General features: G+C 36.7%; 1 protein-coding gene across 2 annotated transcripts in view; it reads right to left on the bottom strand.

Moving 5' to 3' along the window:
* Positions 1 to 3,037: 3,037 nt before the first annotated feature.
* Positions 3,038 to 21,231, bottom strand: part of VAV3 (vav guanine nucleotide exchange factor 3) — a 149,855-nt gene continuing 131,661 nt past the window's right edge. Inside the window, exons 25-28 of one of the 2 annotated variants that reach the window (XM_033067480.1) lie at positions 17,962 to 18,091; positions 12,690 to 12,773; positions 7,211 to 7,362; positions 3,038 to 5,492 (exon numbers count right to left, since the gene is read on the bottom strand). In XM_033067480.1, the coding sequence (XP_032923371.1) occupies positions 5,451 to 5,492; positions 7,211 to 7,362; positions 12,690 to 12,773; positions 17,962 to 18,091 (408 nt within the window). In that variant the 3' untranslated portion in view covers positions 3,038 to 5,450. The remainder of the gene's footprint in view (positions 5,493 to 7,210; positions 7,363 to 12,689; positions 12,774 to 17,961; positions 18,092 to 21,231) is intronic. The other variant, XM_033067481.1, reaches the window with a different exon arrangement.

Below are 21,231 nucleotides of genomic sequence, written 5' to 3' on the forward strand. Positions count from 1 at the left end.
CAATAAAAAATAATGTTACAAAAACAAAAATCAGGCATGACTGCTTTTATGATCTGCCTGTACTTTTCTTCTCCCCACATGAGCAGTACAAATACTTGTGGGACTTGTTCCACACCTCAGTTGAACTTTGTAACGGGAAGGGAGAAGAGGTAGAAAAGATCTTTGTGCACACCCAGGTAACTGAGTAGGGTGTGGGTCTCCTAGTACATTCCACATTATTAATAGCTACTGCCATCAGGACATTAATTGTAAAACTACCAGAGAAAAGGTTTTTTCAGTTATACATATTTCCATTAGCCTTATGAAGAATAAGTAAGAATTATAATACTAAAAATAATACTGTATCTCCTTAAGGACACCTTTCAATTGCTTTGGGAAAAAAGACAACTAATTGAAAACAGATTTTGAGAATTATCTGGTAAGACTCGGAGCAAGTGCAAGAGTCTTTGATTAGGACCCACATCAGCAAATGTTTTCCCACACAGTGACATAAGAGAATTTCTGTTTCCAATTCTCCAATGCTATCTAAAGACTTATTTTGGGCAATCATTTAGAAAAGTTACCACATACCCAGTTGTTTCTAACACATATGGGGTGGTATCAACTTTTTACTTCTTGTTTTCTGGTCTTCTCAATTTCTGTTCTTCCCAAAGCCACATATTACACTATCAATATAAAAAAACAGTTCTGAAAGAAGTAAACCAGCTTGATGCCCCTTGATAAACAGCCACCTCCAAACCTGCCTTTTTTTTGTACCTGTGAGTTTACTTAAGGTCACATTGCAACATTTTATAATGAACTCACATATTTTCCAAAAAGCAGATTTATCAAGTAGAAAATTGGAAACCAGAAAAAAATCACCAATAACTTAAATATTTCAGGAAGCTTATTAAATAAAATCTAACTTCACAGTCATGTAAGCAGTAGAGATCCTCATAACGAATGGGCAGAATACACTACAGCAGATCAGGAATTATAAAACTAAATTAGAAATCCAAATTTCATTTGCTATAAAAACAAACGGCTCTTTGTTCTCCAAAAGGAAGTTGCTAAGATAATGCAATGAATCACCCTTCTGCAGCCAATTTCTGAAGCTTAATCCTTTCTCTATTTCTTTTCGCTAATTATATATGCATCACACATTTCAGCATTTTGTGAGGAAGTGGATATGATTAACATCTCATCTCACAGCTTCAGGAAGCTTAATTACTCAAAACTACCCCTCCTCCACAGAGTGGACACGAAGGAAAGAGCAGAAATTCCACAGCTCGTTTCAGAGCCTGGCTCCTGCTTCTTGCAGTTGCTTGGGACAGGATTGAGCATTACACACGGAGAGCATCCCTGCCTGGCACTCCCTCCCTTCATGCCTGCACTGGGTGTGCCCCAGATGGTGCTGGCTGCCACCATCCCAGCTCTTACAGCCTCTTAGAATGTTTTACATCTGCAGCAAAAACACTGCTGGCAACACACTGAGGGGTCAGCTCTTGTGGGCAGGGCTGCACTGCATCAACGCTTTCTCCAACTCTGTGCCATGACCCCCAGTGAACAGAAGTTCGGAGGACACAAAGAAGTAGATGACCCAAACTAACCCAACAAATAGTCTGTCATATAATACCATGCTCAGCAATAAAATGGAGAGGAGGGAGTGCTTCCTCTGTCACTCAAATGAAATAACTGGTGCTCTGAAGAGAACAACTTGAATGTCAGGCAAAATAGTAATGTAAGGCTCTCAGCAGACCAGTTTCCAGCAAGGAGACAAGAATTAATACAAACAAATATTTTTGAACTGAACATTAGAGTCAAACCTGGGTCTGAGGCTGGGTATTTTGCATAAACAAGCACCGCCTCTCTCCAGATGTACCTCTGTCTCACCTTCATAAATGGCTAAAGCCTCGAGAATTGTCCTTTTCTTCTTCGCAGAGCATCTCAAGCTTGCCTGTGAGGCAAAGGGGAAAGGAATCCTGGTTGGCATAATTTTCATTGTCAAGATAGATTTTTTCAAGCTGAGATTTTCAGGCTTCCAAGCTTTACAATGGAAAAAAAACCATTGAGAACACAGCCACAAGTGGTTCTTATGCCCTAATTACAGTGCTTTCTCAATTTCTCACCCATCAGAGGACACCTCGCACGTACAAGGGGAAGGAGAATGTCTGTGACCGAGTGTGATACTCCTAACAAGAGCATTTAATTGGGACACATTTTTGCATCCCACATTAGGTGTGACTTTTCGTTATGTGATATGTTCATGGGTGACAGGAAAATTATGCCTTACATCTGCAGAGATGTGTAAATGCCTCATTAGGTTTAATAATTATCTGTTAGAAAGGCAATTCTGCAGGAAAATCTCTGTTACTGAAAAATGAAAGGGACACAAAAAAAACCTATACGGCAACTGAACCATCGCTGTCCTTGTTGAATTAATTCACCTGTCCAGAAATATTTTTATAAACACATTAATAATGAATGTTACGTTGTAAAAAATACATGAATGGGCTACATCACAAAAAGGTTATCAAGTAGCCCATGAAACCAGACACAGACTGTATTTTCAGACTTGAGCTCAGTTCAGCCTGAATTTATATGTTAATTCACACAGGAGAGAGGAAGAAAAAGAAGGTGGAAGAGAAAAGATGTTGCTGTGAAAAGTTACACATTAAACTTTTTAGGCACAACTTATTTTCAAGCAAAAAACTACAAGTATCACCTTTGATAGATAAAAATCAATAGCATATGACTGATTCTCTATAGCTAAAAATATAATAATAGATTTTAAAAACTAAGAAAACACACCACAAAACAAAAAAGCCTCAGCACCTTCCTGGATGTGGCACAAGGTGTATTATCCTGGCAATAAAAAGTTCTCAAGGAAAGCTACACTATCCCACTTACATTGACAACCTAATTTTACACCTAACTAAGAATTATATAAATCTTGGAGACCAAAACAAACTATTATCAACTTCTCACAATGAGAAGGTGGTGAGACAAATGAAGTACAACCTTGACAGTAGCAAACTATACAATTTTTGACACATCATTAAACAAAAAAATTAACCAGTTTATTATATTTAACATATTTACAAAATAGTACAAATTAAAGTACTGTAACTCCATTATTGCATGACAAAAAATAACTCCATACAGGCAAAAGCAGCACATGAAACAGACACTCCAGAATATTTAGGAAGTCTTTGGTACTCAAAATATAGTTTAAGATGCAGCATTAACTCAATCAATACAGGGCATTGAACACAGACAATGATATGCAGATTTATACCACAAAAGTAAAGTTTACCTATGGTTTTCATTCTTCTCAAAGGATGACTACTGGACACAGGAATTGTTTCAAAGCTTTACAACATTTTTAAGATGGAGAGAATATCCAAAATTATTCTAAACCCAAGCTGTTGAAAATGACTGATATATTTTTCAACTCATACCGAATTTAACTGCCTCTTCTCAGAACTATATGACAGTAAAGCACTAAATACTTCACAGACCTAGAGCCTATTCCTCCACTCCTTAAGCAGGCAAAACTGGGAAAGAATCATCTTTGTCTACTTAAGGAATATAGGATTAAGCTCACAATAGACAATCAAACTGCAAGGCAAAACATGATCAAAGACTGCATACTCTAACCTACACTGCTGTACACATCATTTACAAAAATTTTATGCATCATCTACATATTTACAAATGCTCTCAAATTATTCCATCAAGTAATGTACTAAACACAATCACAGTTTACATAATTTTGAGGTAAATCTTTGAAAAGTTAGAGCATCAGCAGAATTTCATCTGCAAGGCTGAATCTCTCAAGTCAAGTTTCCAAGGACAAGCTCCTCCCTTTGCCCTGATCACACAGCACTGCCTGCCAGGTGCAGCAGATGGGTAAGATGGTTGCAGACATGAATGGGGATTTTGTGAATTCTCTATGTTCTGGTTGATTCCTCTTGATGGCCAGGAAAGGCCAGAAAGAAGCAAAGAACCCTGGGGGCAGCCCAAATACATACTAGCAGATTCTGCTGTGTGGACAAATAGTGGAGATTATGTTGCTTGAAGAGTGGGAAAACATTGCAGCATTAAAATCTGCAGTGTCAAAGCACACTACTTGTAAGATGCCAACAGAAAAAGTGGACAGGCAAAAGCAAAACAGAGGATGTGGGACAGGATGAATTAACTTCATTTAAGAGCCTGATTTTCTTTCAAGTTTTCAAGCCAGGTGTGACATTACTTAATTATTTAAAACAGCACATCTGAAGACATCACCCACATTTATTTTAGTTTATAACTACATTTCTACCTCTTCATAATTACATTAAACACTGCCTTACTAAGCAGTGGACATCACTTTACAAGGCCTGATCTTTCCTGCTGGCTAACCTAGACACATTTGGGAATGTTGAGAACACTGCAACAAGTCAACTCCCTCACTGAACTGCCATTAACATCCCAGGCAACAAGAACAGAAAGGGCAGAAAGAAGTCTGCAAGTTCCATTTGCATTCACAAAAGGTGATAGAAACTCCTTTCTAACTAGGAGAAGACAGTACTGAGTTGAAAGCATCAAAGCTCATCCAAATCAATCAAGAGGCTGTTCTTGAGAAATTACATCACCCTGCATTAGTATTTTCTCCTTCAGAGTAAGTCTGCAATATTTATTTAATGTTATTGCTGAAAACTTTCAACTCATCGTGACTATCCCCCAGTTGCACTTTTATTGTCAGATGCTCAAATGGAAAAACCTCACATAAAAAGGCTTGAGATGACAATAAAAAGATCACACAATTCCACTTTGTGAATGTTTTTTAAAGCAATACCACATTACTACACCTCTTTAGAATGCCTTTAAACAGACTGTTAGAAGATTTAGGCAGGACCTCAAAGTAGTCAGTTAAGAAATTACATATGCATGAATGCTACTCATATTTACTAAGTATTTCCTTCAGAATGTTTTTGTGAGTGTAAAATGGTTTGTAATGATAAGTAGTTTGATGTCTCAAGACTATACTTTATGCCCACTAGAATGGTTGAAATCTGTTTTCTGCATGCAGTGATAAGGAATAATAAGCCTTCATCTCCTTGTACCATCATAGATGTTAGCTAGAAGAGAAATGTTAAATATTCAGCCATTGCTAGTACTCGTGGTGTAGTACAGGGTGAAATGAAAAGGAACAAAGAATTTCATTTTCCAGAGATCTTCTGGGAAGGTGAGGTTGGACTTTGTACTGATCCCCAGTGATGGAAAACTGGCAGCTTGTTTCTTGCACAGCTCTGGGTAAGGTAATAATGTGTCAGCCCAAACTTCTGTATAAATCCCAACATTAAGACTGGAAGGTTTAGACAGGCAAAAATGTTGCTGTTTAAATACTTAACAAGACCAATAACATATTGAAGATATAAATTTTTATAATCCCTGAAACTGCTGGTCAGCAGAGGATAGTTTTTAGTTCATTCATCCTCTTCAACATAAGTTGATGGAAACCAGCCCACCTAAAAAGGAGGAAAACAGAACAAAGTAATACATGAGATGCACAGAGAATTTTTTTTTATGGCACAAGAAGGCACAACAAGGATGGGTGTATTCAGTAAATATATTAATAAGATCACAAAGATAAACTTGGCTGACCTGATACAGAAAGGAAAATAATAACTTAAGATAAAACAATAATTTGCAGATATAACAATTTGGAGACCAACACCCTCTATGTTACTTCCTTCCTCAAAAAATCTAAAACACATTTGCCCATATTGGAAGTCTAAAAGCTCAGAAAAATGCCAAGAGTGGTAGTAGTTTTACTAGAGGCAGGACACTACTATTTTTCGAATGAGGAGTTAAACTTTTAAGAGGCTCCAGTCAGGTTCAGGGAATCATCTTATAAAGGAACACTGACTGATCTGATTGCTTTACATGGAATTGAATTTCACTGCCACCAAAACAGGTGTCACACATGACACAATTAGACAGCAGTCTAGTGTCCTACACTTCAGAAGTTATAAAGTTATCTAGATTCTGAAATTAATGTGCCAAGGTTTACGTAAGACATACAGTGATGCAATGTCAAATATTTCTTATTTCATGTATTTGCTTTAGGTTTCTTCAGACTTCTTTATGCTCAAAGTCAATTTAACATTCATGAAAGAACTCAAAACCAAACCTAGAGCATGACTGGAAGGGATGAGGCAGAAATCTTTAGACTACCATGCCAAAATATCTCCAGAGATAAGTTTATTATGTCCAGTACAGGCTATGAAAGTTACCAAGGAATGCTAGCATGTAACAGGGCATCCTTTAGAATGTGGGCAGCTGCATTACAATGAGTTAGTTGTTCAGCTTTCTTCACATGTAAAATGTATATAGCACGATGGGTACTACTTCTGCTTCCCTATTTCTTCTGGGATAATTGACTATTTAATAAGCTTTAACCATTTAACACAACCAAGCTCATGTACACAATAAAAATTGCATAAAGCAGTAAGTCTGGACATTCACTTTAACTGCACTTGCAACTATCATTTCCAGTTTCCAGACAATTTACATCCTTCCACCTCACATTCCTTGATCCTGCGTCTCAGCACTTTAGACATGCAAACAGCAGTCTCAAATGCTTCTGACTAATCTGCATTATAAGGCAGTAAAGTAAGACTGAAACAGTAAACCATTTATAGGTCAAAACTGAAACTTCACTTCTAAGTCTCAGAGCAGGGTGTAAAGTGAGTTCATAAAAATCCCTGCTAAATATGTCACTTCATCTGGGCTATATTCATGGAGATCAAAGCAGCAGCCTTCTATAAAAAGGTGGCTGATTCCATGCATTGTAGTCTGGCAGAAAGATGAGGGAAAACATTCTGTGGTAAAGTGCTAAAGAGAGTTGCACAGCACCAGGAACCTGACCCCAAATATGGGTGTGCAAAACACTTCAAGAAAGGTCAACTGTAGCAGAGCTATTAATCCTGGTTATTTTCCAACCATATAACCTTGCCCAAATATTCAGCCTGGTAGGTCACATTAAATAGCCAATAATTTATATGCTGGGAAAGCTACCTGGCATGAGTTCTGCCTAGCTACTATGAAACAAAGATGAGAACACGTTCCATCTTGTGAATTTAAATACACAATGTAGGAACACACTTTTTTTTTCTTTTTTTTTTAACAAAATCGCTGTCAGTGAAGGTAGAAAGAAACAGAAAAAGAAAAGAAATTGTCTTACCCTTCCATTTACTTCACCTCTCCACCAGCCATTGGCACTCATCTTGGTATAAATTTTGACAACATCCCCTTTCAGTAAGGACAGTTCTCGCATGTCTCGTGCACAGAAGTCATACCTGGCTATGGCAATGCCTATCACCTTTGGGCTCAGCACTGAAAGGAAGCAGATGGTGGTATTATTGGGGTTGTTACATGAAGGCTACCAAACTACTGTAAATAGAAACCCTGTAAAACATAAAACAGCAACATACACTGACATTCATTTTATGCAAAACATCTGCACTACAAAGGTCAAGAAGATTTAAATACAGGTGAATGGTCGAAAGGTTGAAGGGACTTTTTGGGATTTTTTGAATAGTCCTCTTTATTTTTAGAAGAAAAATCAAACTAGATGAGCCATAAACAAAATATTCCCAACCCTGATATTGCTAAATACATGTGCAATTACTTTATTCTTGTGCTTCACAATAAAACTTGCTGCCAGTTATATGCATCAACATATTTTACAGGTCACTAATTTCTTTCCAAAAGAATTATTAGCATTTACAGTTGATTTAACTTTAGACCTCTAATGAAGCAAAACAAACAGAATAAGGTGCTGTTCTTTCAAAAAACAGTTCCCAAGTTAAATATTAATGCACTTAAAACTGGAAGCTAACATCAGCATGAGCAAAAAGGTACAGACTTTCTACAGGAAATTTCCATGGATCATTTGTTACAATCTGCATTAATATTGACTGATGTAAATCTATTTTTTTCAGAAGTTTGTTCTGTTAATCACCAGTGAATTTTTTCTATAAAATTAAGGCTCAGTCAAATTAACAATTTAAAGTTTTAAGGTACATCAATATAGAAGAATTTTGCCAATGTAAAGCCCAGACATTTTAAGCAATAAAAAGCTGTTAAGAACTTTCGAAAAACAAAGGTGCAAAAAGCCTCACTTCAGAAACCAGCACCTTTTTCAAAATAATTCTATAGGAAATTATGTTTCCGACGCTGATGTAGAATGCCCGAACTTGCAAAAGAAATCCTCAATGATTTTAGTGTGAGGACAATGAGAGGAGAGTGGGCATGGCCTAAAAGATAGAAGACCTTTGACTTGAGCATTTTAGAAATCTATCTACTATTCCTCAGCATTTTTTAGTTGGATTACTTGGCCACGGCATTTTTCAGCCTTTTTTCCATTAATGTCACTGTTTTCCTATGTAAATCACTCTAAGAGGAGTTCAGAAGAACAGGTAAGCTTCCTTTGAAAAGATTTCAGAAGAATTCATATGAGCATAATGGAGGATTGTTATCATGTACATAGAATCCTATCTGTCCTCAGAACCCCTTCACATTTCTTAGGAATGCCCAATCTTCATCAGGAAATGCCTTTAAGATTCTAGTTTGGGAATGCCCTCAACAATGTAATACTAAGAATTCATATCTAGTTGCCTTTAATTTAAATCAGGAACACAAAACATGGCAAATTAGCTAAGAAATCTTAACAGTTTCAGTTCTGCTTGTGTTTAAGTTTTCTTCTGACTGCACTGGATCATAGATATATAATAGTATTAAATATCTGAAAATCTCTGTATGTTAAAACACTTTCAGCTGAAAGAGAAAATACCAACAAATGAATTTAAACTAAAAAGGAATACTACATTTAAAACACTATTAGATATATCACAGAAATAAAATGCCTTAAAAAAAGTTTTGACAACAGATAATGCCCTAGTTTGTATCACGTCACTAAAGTTTAGTCTAACATTCCTGACTGCCTACGTAGGGTACACTTATCAGACACTTGATAAATTATGCAAAAGATGTCATATAACAGAGAATCAGCCTCTCAATTTACTGCTTGTGTTGATGTTGCAAAAACCTAGGTGACCTATTAAGCACATCAAAAGCTCAAACATGCTTTTTTTCCCCTATTAGCTAGCAGGATGTAGATGCTACTTGTTTAAGTCCTGACATGAATGTAATGTCCTATACCTTATCAGGATTGCAATAATCAATTTTACAGGGAAAGAGCACATCATGGGCACCAATTGTTTTGGAGAAAGAAAAAGAGCAGTTACTGATTGGAGGGTCAGCAACCATTCACAGGTGTGCAGCAATATCACTGGCAGATTTAGAGAAGCACTGCAGGATGCAAGGAGTGATTCTGGGGAGCAGGGTATAATTTCAGATTCTAGAAAGAAGATAAAGGGTCAAGGAAAAATTACAGGAAGCAAAGATGAAAAAATTTGGGAAAAATGGTGAAGAAAAGAACTAAGAAGGGAAGCAATGCATAGAAAAATAATGAAGATGGAAAATTAGCATAGAGAAGAAAGAGGAGCACATCTAGGGGAATGGAGGACCTTTAACTCTTTTTCAAGTCACAAAGCAGAAAGTCACAAAGCAGAGAGGAAAAGGAGAAAGAAGCAAGAGAAATCAAAACCATCTATCTTCAAAAGTCTTGAGGCAGAAAGTAGCAGAATTTAGATTAATTTAGAATCCAAGATCCATATTTTCAAATAAAAGTGAAGCTCATGATAGGAAATATATAAAAGGAAGCCAGATGAGTGATGGAATACAGGAAAATGACAGTGCTAATTTTGGAAAAAAAATATTAACTGTATCTCTCTGCTGACACAGTCACAAAAACAACTTGAGTAGAGACTATCAACCCTGAATTCCCAATTAGTGCTGTCCCAGGAAAAGTAAAACTTGAGTGAAGTTAACACATGGAAAGGACACCTGTACAGATGGGACAGAGAAGGAACATTGAGTTAAGGACAGAAAGAGCAGAGCTATAGGAAGAATGCAGAGAGAGAATGGGATTATAACAGCATAGATCAATTGAAAGAAAGGGCCCAACAGGTGGATGAATGTGAATGAGAAATTAAAGAGGTGGTAAGAGAAAGTGTCAAAAAAGAAAATAAGCTGTTGAGAAAGCAGTAATAAACAAACCTTGCATAACAGAAGGGAGACACTCAGAGAACTCACTGGAAATAGAGCCAGAAATCCAAAGGAGGTGAATAAAAAGCACGTGTGTGAATGAGAACATGCTTTTATTTAATCTGGCCTTTCCTGCTGCAAACAGAAGATGATGACTACAGGAACTGTAATCAGCTTTGATTTACACTGGAATATGTTGGACATTACAGTAAAATAGATGTGCTACAAATGGATTTTAATACTAGTTTGAGCCATCTGGGGTGAAAACAACAGAGGTTCTCTGTGATCACAGCAAGCTGGTCTAGCCCACGTGCTTGAATTCCATGAAGGTCAATGTAGTATTATTAAAGCTGCGAGGAGTTGTTTCTCTCTCCTTGTGCTCTGGCCTCCTCATAAATCTGCAGCCATTGCCCTGAGGGTTGCTCCTGTGTATTAGTTTCAATGCTCCTTGAAGCCATGTACATTTACTTGTACATTTACTATTTCACCAAACCTCAGTGCTGTTGTCCAGGCAGCACCTTCAGTAGTGCTCAGCTGTCACCTTAACGTTCTGTGTTACTAGCTTCCATATCAGCAACTAAGCCAGCTCTGAAAATACTTTTGAAAAAAATACTTGTAATGTCATGAAATAAGTATTTGGTCTTTTAATATAGGCAAATTACTGGGCTACTTTTATACGAAAGGTTTGCTACAAACACATGAAGCAATGCAGCTCAGCACTCAGAATGTAAAGGGGAGATAAGCTTAATTAAGCACTGCAGATCAATATTTGCCTTTAATATTTTGTACTTGTGTAACGAAATACTTCAACTGGCATACTGTGATATGCAAGACATTGAATTGATACCTATTGTTAGAGTTATTATTGAATTCTCTTATACAGCAGTTTTTAATATGGAATAAAGGTATGTCATTATAAATGATTGAAATCACATGTGGGAATATATGGGAATGTGTGACAGGGTTAAAGTAACTGAGTCTTGATTGCTGTTTTATCACCATAGGCCACTTCACAATTCTGATCTCATGGAACAAATACCAGTTTCAGCAAGAATGGAATCTTCACTCAAGTACTGGGCAGCTGAATGCAAGACGTCCTTTCCTATCCCCGTCCAAAAGGACAAAAGCTCATAGTATTTACCTCAAGCAAAGAGCTAAAACTTAGCTCCTCCATGTTTTTTCAAATCTAGTGAGTGCTTCAGGGGATCCAGCTGCGCTTTTTCACCACAGGGCAAACAGCTACACCAAAATGGTCTTCTACTCATCTTTTCTACAGAGGCATCCATTTATAAAAGCAAACGTCAACTGGAAGGGCACCTTCTAGCTTGGATTCTCAGTATTGTTGTGACTACTGAAAGGAAGTATTTGCCCCAAAAATATCCTTATGCAAGAGCATAGAAATGGAAGAAACAACTGAGAAGCAAAACATCCAAGTGTAGCCTAAAACATGGAGATTGAAATCCCTGTGGTGAATCAAGAGAGGGGTCATCAGAGATGCTCTCAGCACAAAGTTAGTGCAGTAACCATTCCACTACTGTGCTGCCACCTATGTCTTTTTCCCCTCAGGAAACCATGGAAAGTCTCAAGAATCCTTCTCAGAGCACTAAAAAATTTGGACAACTTCTGTGGGGCAGGTGTAAAACATACTGCCCACTGAGATCTTGATGACTCCATCTGCATGTGTGCATGCTGGACACCTCCCTGCCCTAGAGCAAAATCCAGCTCCGATCCTGCTCTGCACAGCCCAGGCAGTGTCCTCCACCCCTTTGCACAAAGGCAGGCCACTGCAACGTGAGCAAATGCTGAGTTCACATCAACAGCTCCCTCCATGTGCTCCTCAAAGGCATTCACTTTTCTACTGGCAAAATTCTTCTTCAATTGTCCAGTGGTGCAATTCAACTCTCTGCAGACCAGATCATAGAGATCAGAGCAAGTCATGCTCACACTGATGCACTGAGGCTACCAATGGCACTACTTTTAGCATTTTTATGCAGCATCTTAGTTTGAAATGATTGCATTTATTAAAGCCAGAAATGGTTAAATGGAAATAAAGAAAAGAATATTTAGAAAACAGATGGGCAAAATTAATTAACAATGTTAATGCAGAATTTGAAGAAAACATTCTCTACAACAAAAACGCTACTGTATTCTAAGATGCTACTGCAGTATGGTTTGCTGCAGGGATGGGACGAATTTATTATTTATCAATAAGCTGTGAGATTTCCATGTTTGTGCATTTGAACAAATACATTAAAAAGATATAGCTCATAGATGTCAACTGCATAGCAAATTAACAGTCAAGTGGTCATTGATGGAATCTGCTGCAACTATTGAGCTTTGCAACACCTATTCATACTGCTTATTGCAATAAGCAGTAATAATTCAGAAGTTTAAGAGTTTGATTTTTGTTACACTCCAAGAATAAAAAGTAATAACTCTGTTTTTGGAGTTAGAGAAGAGCTGAAGTAGTAGATTCGTCCCTTCCCTCATTTGCTGCACACAGAAACAACAGAAGCAAATTTAGAAGAAATATAAAAGCAGTAAAGCAGTACCTGACCAGAAAGGAGTGGAGGAAGGGGGAACAAAGCTGTAGTCTGGAGGAGTTACAAAAGAAAACCCACAGAACAAAGAAGGGGCTTAGAGGGTAAAAAAAAAAAAAAAAAAAAAAAAAAAGAGAGAAAAAGAGAAAAGCAAAATAACATTGAAATATTGGCATAAGATTTAAATAATAGTTTTTTAACTATATAATTCATTGATAATAAGGAAACTAAGGTTCCCTACTAAGGATGTCTGCAAGGAAATTGACTGTAATAACTAAAAAATTTGGCTCTGTGATTTAATTTTTAACAATTGCATTTTTCAAAGAGTAAAGTAGGAAAAAGTCACCCATTTAGGGTTTCAGAAAAGTAAATTGTAACTGTAGACTCTTGCAAATATTTTCAGATTTAACAAAAGTTTTTTTAATTATTTGTGTGCCCCACTTCTCATCATTACAAAACCAAGAACTCATGCATACATAAATCCTCTTGAGCCCAGCAACACTAGTCACATGCCCTTAATTAGGATATAATTTAAGTTGACCTGAAGTCAACTCTATATTATGGCATGGAAAAACTATGTATTCTGCCCTGTTGATCATTAATATCAATAGGAATTCCATAGCTAAACTACATCCTCTAAAGCCCAAACAGTTCTGCTCCTATTTGCAGTTTCAACAACCCTCTGAGCTAGCAAAAAAAAAAGCTTAAGCTTGGCCTAGGCAGAACCAGCACTTCATCCTAAGCCCCTATAGCAGCTTCCCTGGCTGAAAGCTACAGGTGCTCTTGCTCTGTTGTCAACAAAACTAGGGAGAATGTACTCTCAAACGCAAAAATGAGATTAAATTAGAATTGCTTCAAGTGAAACTACAGTTTATTGACCTGTTCTCACATTTTGTCCCTCCTTTTGAAGAGGCAATAAAGATATACAGTGTGCATGTCTAATACAGTTGGGATCTTTGCTCCCAGCTGTGATTTGGAAAGGTACATCCATTTCAATGGGAGAAATGATAATGCAGCTTTTAAGTTATAGCTAATAATATCTGTAATTACTGAACAAAAATTTTCCTTCAGAAAGTAGTAGGTTTATATTTATCACTTACAGCTACTTCTCTGAATTTATTCTTCTGACTACCTATGAAACACAATAATTTTGCTTCAAAATGGTACTTGCAGGAATGATGACTAGAACAATTTTATGCAAGAATCCATGGTGGAGGTAATGGTACAGTTTTGTGCATCTTACTTGGATGACAATAGATACACTAGTGACAAGGAAACTACAAGCATAAATAAAATAAACAGGACTGATACTGCATTTTAACATTCATAAACCTTGGGTTCAGAAATAAATTTTAAAAAATCCCAAAACACAAACCAAGAGTATTTTAGATTAGTGTTTCACAGGATAAGAAAATCATGCTCCAGGGCCTCTTAAACTCTGGAAACTCCCTTCTGATCCTTCACAATGAATATCTTTTCTCCACCTCTAACACTGAATGGACTATCTGGGATGCATGAGGGGCTCCTTTATACTGGAGACAGTAACCCCAAGTGACAGCTCTGTGGGGAATTGTGCTACACAAACCAAAAGGGCCACTGGACTCAAAAGCAGTGCCCATTCTTAGAGGCAAATACCTGCCTTTATTTCTCCAGAAGCACAAGGCAGAGTGGAACAGCAGCCCACAGAAACACGCCCAGGTTAGGCGCTATATGGAGGGTGGCTGGTCCTTAACTGAGTAAACTTTATCCTGATTTTTCTCTCTCATATAGCTGAAGATTTGGTTTTATGTGTCAAATTCTGGACAAATACATCTCTGCAGGTAGGGAAATCCTACTAGACTTCTACAGATAACTGATCTGTTTTCGTCATAGGGTGTTGGTTCTGGCTCCTAAGCAGAAAGGCTGAATTATTTTGATTCCCTAAGGGTTGGGATGATTCTTGTTTTGTTTTACTTTATTAACAGATACCTTTACACAATAAATGCACTATGCATAAGTAGGATGTTACACACCTATTCCTAGTTAACCCACAAAGAAAAATATCACTCAAGTAGGACTTGGCTTCATGATTTAGGTTATTTTAAAATCTAAGTTTCATAAAGATTCAAATTTATCAATATGATTGTGAGCAAATCAGACTAAAGTGCCATTATTCTACTCTCCAGAGTAATGTCCACTTTTCTTCCCTTTTTGCCTTTATTTCATTAACTGATTGATCATTCCTGTAATCTAATGTAAGGATTAGTATTTTTCTTTGCAGCAAAACAAATCAGCAAAACTGATCATACCGTGTGTGTCTAGAAAAGCTTAAGAGTGAAAAATTAAGATGAAAGAATACACCAATTCCCAAAAAATCTTCCCAATTAACTTGAATTTCTATATTGGAAAAAGTAAATATCTGACAGCTTTTACAATCACATTAAAAGTGTACAATGAATATGACAACAACATGGGTGACTTCTGCAAGACAAGGAGACTGAAAAGCAAAGTTCTAACCCAAGTGGGAAGCCAAAAACTGGAAAGCCAAAATAACTATCCCACTAAAACAGATTTTTATTCTAAAAATCAAGTAGATGTTGAAGCAAGAATCAAATTCCCTGAAAATTTAAGAAGTTACAAGCTGATTTATTATGATTCATATTAGAAATTACAAGTAAAATAAAATACCAGTTTTTCACCCTTTTCTGGGAAGTCAATTCAGTATTGCCATTCAATTTCACAGCAGCTCGAAGACCTTAGCAGCAGAAAATGATATAACTCTCTGAAAGTCTGCAGTGGTTCAGCTAATGTTTTTTAGAAATACTTTTCCCACTTATTCTGTCAGTTATATATCCTAAAGATCAGCAGTTTTGAAAACAAAAAGCGATGTCTTTTCAGAAGATGGCTTCATTAAAAAATCCATCCATTCTAAGAAATGTGAATAGTATAGAGAAAAATACTGTGTTAAACCCAAATCCTTCTTTATATCAGCTTCAAGCTGTCAAAGCCCATTGCATTCACTAGCTTCAGCCCCATGCTTGCAAAATTAAAAAAATATGAGGAAGTGCCCCTCCCTCTCTTGAGCTACTTTGTCTGGCTTCTTTCCAATAATTGTTTTTCTTGCACTTGGATTATGCGGGAAGAGAGAAAAAAAATCAGCTGTGTGGTGGTCCTCACTGAGGGCTGTAAGTTCCATCCCAACTGCTGCCCCACACAACTTATCTGCTTCCTCTACTAAACTAAACCTAAAGCAGCCTAAAGCTTCCCAAATTCTTTCTAAATTCAGCCCAGCAGGGCTCACACAGCCTAGGTATGACTTTTCTCATATCAGCTTGGTACAATGAACACGACAGCTTAAAAACCCAGCAGAGTGACCCACGGATGGACTGTTCATCATGGACATTTTGATTAAACAAACAAAACAAACAAGAAAAGAAACAACAAATAAATCACCACACTCATGGGGACACACTTTACTGTCCAATGCATTAAAGGAAGTGTTATTCAGAGTCAATCTAGATAAAGCAGTGGAATTATGGAAATCTATTAGACTTTACATGAGGAGTTTGGGAATTGAAAATTTTTTCAGGTCAGTTTGGTCAAGACAAAACTACCAGCATAGTCTGTAGCATCAAAGGGCTGATAGTTATTGAAGCAGATACATTTCCTCATCCCCTTGACTAAAATAAGAGCATCCCTCAGTCATTTCTCTTGCTCTCCCACATACTGCCTAAAAGATCTTGTAAAAGAAGAAGTCTTCTTTTATATGATGACTGAAGTTAATGAGGATGTACCATAAATCTTGTATCCTGTAAAGCAGGAAATGATTGAGCTCCTACAGAGTAAGAAGTTGGTGGACAGTATAGAAACATTCTAACTGGCCTAAGAAAAAAATAGAAAACAATCTGGGTCCACTCACAGTCAATAATAACTCAAACAAATGCAAAGTACATCAAGCAGGACATGTCCTTTCAGCAATTAGAGCCTGGGTGCTGTGCAGAGGCAAGGGATGAGGAAAGCACAAGAGATGGTAAGAGGAAGAGAGAAGCACAGGGAGACCAGGAGCTAAAGGGACAGGAAAGGACAGGGCAGAGAAATTCACCAGGTATGGACATGAACAGCACAGAGAGAGGAGACGACTGACACAAGTCCTGGGAAGCAGTGAAGGAGAACAAAAATGGAAAGAAGATAAACTGGGAGGTAGAGACACTAAATGAAATACTCAGAGACACACTGGTTTCTTACAATCATTTGTCCTAAAATTATCTTCACTTTAATTAGGAGAGGAAGAAACCTCTGATGTTACAGAAATGTTATGGAACTGAGGCAAGCAAGTAAACAAAACTCATAAACACAGCAAATGAAAGTAACAAAGTCACCACTGTAATCACAAAGACTAGACTGGACCTTTTGGGCTTTTATAGCAGTCTTCATATTGTTAAAATCCCCACACATTTTTGCTTCCTCTAATTATCTGTTACAGTACAAAGATGCAGCCAATGACTGCAGAACAGCAAATCTATTAATTGCTTTTCGACAGAAAAATTATATCTTTTCAGAGGTCAGCCATGTGGTAGGTTTTACCATTGACATTGAACCTGTCCATGTCCTAAAAATCATGATAACTTCCACTTAAATTGTAATAGCTTAAATAAAGGATGGGATATGCACTGTAAGACTTTTCAGTTTATTTCTAAACTTCACAACTTTTTAACTGCTATTTACATTGTAGAGTAGTTCATTAACTTTCAGAAGCTTAGTAAGGGAACGATAATAAAAATTATGTATGTTATACATATATACAAACAATATATTTGCATGTTAAAAAAACATGCAAAAAATAATTAGGATATAGTAAATCTAATTTTTTGACACAATTATTTGGTATTGCTGAGATGCTACTTCAGAGGGCTATGCTACAAGACTGATTTATTTAAATTCCCTTTTCAAGGATTAGAAATTGTCACAGACATCAACACTTGTAGCTGCACATATGCAAGTTTCTTAAGAAATTAGGCAAGATGCAGTTTAATCTCTCACCAGCATGTCTAATAGATTTTTTTTAATATTGGGGAGTTTTTAAGTTTAGCAGCAAGACAAGCTTGCTAGACATGTTTATAAATCTCCTGGCAGATCTGAATCTGCTTAGCTTCAAAAAATCCTAGCTAAAAGCATTGCCATAGTAATTGGTTATATGTCAAAAATGGAAGATGAAGATGCTCCAAGTACCTTGTCTTTTTTATATACATATATACACACACATATATATGAAAGAAAGTAATATACAAAAATTTATAATCCTCACCATTGCCACCTGTTCTGTTACTCCTCTGACCCACTGAATTTTCAGATTCTTTGTATGGAAATTGAAGAGTAGTATCCAAACTTCGAAAACCTTCTTTGAGAGAGTGGTGCTTGTAGTATTCTACGAGTTCCTTTCAGAAAGGAAAAACACTTTCATTGGAAATTGAAATCACTGTTCAGCATTCTGGTGTACAGCCAATGCAGTTTTATTATGCAAGTAATCTCATTTTATAATGCAACCCATAGAATATGTTTATTTTTTAAAATATGAAGTACTCTAAAAACTGACAGCTTTCATATTGCCACTCAAAAGAAATTTAAACAAAACAAACAAACAAACAAGCAAACAAACAAACAAATCAGTTAAGTAAAATCATTTTGCCAGAGTCAACATTTGCTGCTCCTTTAGGTCAGGCTGAGGATGCCTTTGCTTTTCTGGAGTCAGGAAGAAGGCAAGGTCAGCTTCTTGCTAAAGATGGAGCAATAAATGTCTCTTTTTTCAAATCTCTTTTGCAATGATAAATGGTGTTTAACTATAAATGTATTTGTAAGTTCACAGATCTGAAATAAAGCACATGGCTTGTAAGTTAACAGCAACTTAATGTGCAGATACTCAAGACAATGTAAAATTTCCAAGGCAGGGTAGGCTTGGGGGGGGGGTCAGTCCGTGCACACTGACTGAAAAATCCACCATTTCACATTCTCTTTGTACCCAACCCAAAAATTTCATCATCTCTGTGTGTGTGCATCTATATAAGCATTCACAGCTACACACAGGAATATTGTGCATATATATATATGCAAAAATTCATATATGAAAATATAAAAGAATAACTGAAATAGTTTATGTAACCAAGAAGATAAGTTACTCGAATTCCTACTCTAAAGAAGGCAACATCCATCAAAATTCTGCCAGCTTAAGGTATTCTTCTGCAATCTTCAATCCCTGCCATTGTCTGTTATGTTTGAATTAGCCACAGAAATGTCAATATCACATAGTTTGTACACAGAGCTAGAACAGGATTAAAAGTGACCGGACAATTCAAAGTAAATGTACTTCAATTGATCCAATCAAATGTGGGGTTTCACCCTTCAGAAATGGAAGCATAAAGCAATGTATTTACTGTAAACCCTTCACTACCTTTCACTTACTTATATTTAGATTTCCAAAATCATAGTTGACCAAGCCAAGCTTAGGTCAAAATTAGGAGATCACATTGCGTTTCATCATCTCCTTCCAGGAAAAAAACCCAAACACAAGAAAAAAAACAAGCAAACAAAAGAAAAAATACCAGCACCACAAAAAGCTACCAAAATGTTTAGCCTATAATATCTTCTTGTGATACTAAGAACTCTTTGGGCTTTGCTGTTTGATATCAGCACATCATACAAACTAGAATGTCTGCAACAAAATTTACTCCCATATCATCACTGAATATTCAGACATTCAAATAACCAAGGCAATACTCTGTGATTTGTAAGTAAGCAGCATTCAAAGTAGGATATCTGGATAAACAGAAAATAATAAGTATGAAACTTTAGTTATCTTTTTGCACAGCGTCTGTAAGAATTGTGTTGTTTGGTAAAAGTAATTAGAATTCCAAATGGACAGATGTGGTTTGTTGGCAAAATAAGTAAAATGGCTTTAAACTGATGAAAAAGGAAAAATCACTTCATGTCACAGATTCAGTTATTTTTAAAGCTTAGGTTTTAATTCTATTCTTCCATGAAAACAGTTGACTGACAACTGGCCTCTAAAACATGAATTGCACAAACCCCAGTAGCAAGCTTACAAACAGATGTGTAAGGCAAGCAGTCCATGCCAGCATGGATGGGGCTCCTCAGGAGCTGTCACATTACCCTGATCCACAGCAGCAGCCAAACTGACCTTTCACTGCACCCTGCTTTACACACTCAGCACATTTTAATTACTCTGCTGAAAGTTTTTCAAATGTACTATGAAAAGCAGACAAAAGAGCTCTTCTACGTTTTTTTCCCTTCAAAGCAGGACAAAACGCTGTGTCACTGCAGATCACCACTTGGTGTTTCCATGGATGCTGCCTTTGTCTCTCTTCTGCTCCCACTTCTACTCGAAATACTTTTGTTCCTCTTTTCCTTCAGACACTCTTTCTTTCTTTTTTTTTCCAGTTACTTTTTCTCTTGCATCTACCCAGAACAAAGGAGTTGTTCCACAGCATGTACAAACACCACACTATCACTTGTGTATTCAACTCTCAAGGGCAGAATGCAAAATACCCTAAATATGTGTTAGAAAATAATTCTTTCCCACTTGAATGTTAGCAAGGCTAAGTTGGTAGCAGTGTAGTCCCTACACTAGAAATTTCTTCCATCCTCTCAATTCTGTAATGCAATGCATATTCTTTTTTCCTCCAACTTTGTCTTTTATTTATATTTCTGCTTCACTTTGAAACATGCACCAGTGCATTAAATTGCATCACTGCCATAGGAAGACACCTGGTAGCATGGGACTCCAGCTGCTGTTTTGCCAAGATCAGTTTCCAATGAATCATTTGTAGCATTCATAGACTAAGCAGCCATCTCCTCATGTATATAAGCAGCACCATGATTTCTGCTGCTAAACAATGAAAAGATCTCAACAATGAAAAGATCTCAGGGTCCCCAGCCCTAAAACTAAACAATTCACTGGCTTATAAGTGGGAAATTAAGATAAGAGTGCAAAAACAGCTTGGTGCACTCTTCATCAAGAAATTTATGTTCTTCCTGTTCAAATGAGCACTTACAGATTATCATTTAATCTCTCCCCACTTCTAGGATGCTCTTGTTTTACAGAGTATCAGTGGTTAAAATAAAATAATTTCTAAGGCTTCCTGGTTTTAAAGTTTCCCCCTGCTCTTGTTTTGTATTATTCTTCGTTTTGATTTAGCATTCTTACATACTTGAGTATGCATGCAGGAAGACTGCTGCATAAATTTTAATCCAATTGATTCCTAAAAACCAAGATTTCCAAAGACATAAATTCTCCTTTCCAGATTCAGCCTAACTCTACAGTGGGCTGATGCATAGGATTCAAATTCCTCCTCTCTTCCACTTCACTAAAATGGACAGAGTCCGGTCCTACCAAATAAATATGTAGTTTTAAGCACATAAAATCATCACTTAGAGCTAAAACCATAAATATAAAAAATTATCCTATTAGCAGGAATAGACACAATTCAAATCTTTATTTCTCATAGCTTTCTGGAATTTCACAAACCAAAATAGCTTAATCCAAAGGAAACCACTGCAAAGA

The sequence above is a fragment of the Catharus ustulatus genome, chromosome 9 (assembly GCF_009819885.2).
Source record: "Catharus ustulatus isolate bCatUst1 chromosome 9, bCatUst1.pri.v2, whole genome shotgun sequence".
Taxonomy (NCBI): Eukaryota; Metazoa; Chordata; class Aves; order Passeriformes; family Turdidae; genus Catharus; species Catharus ustulatus.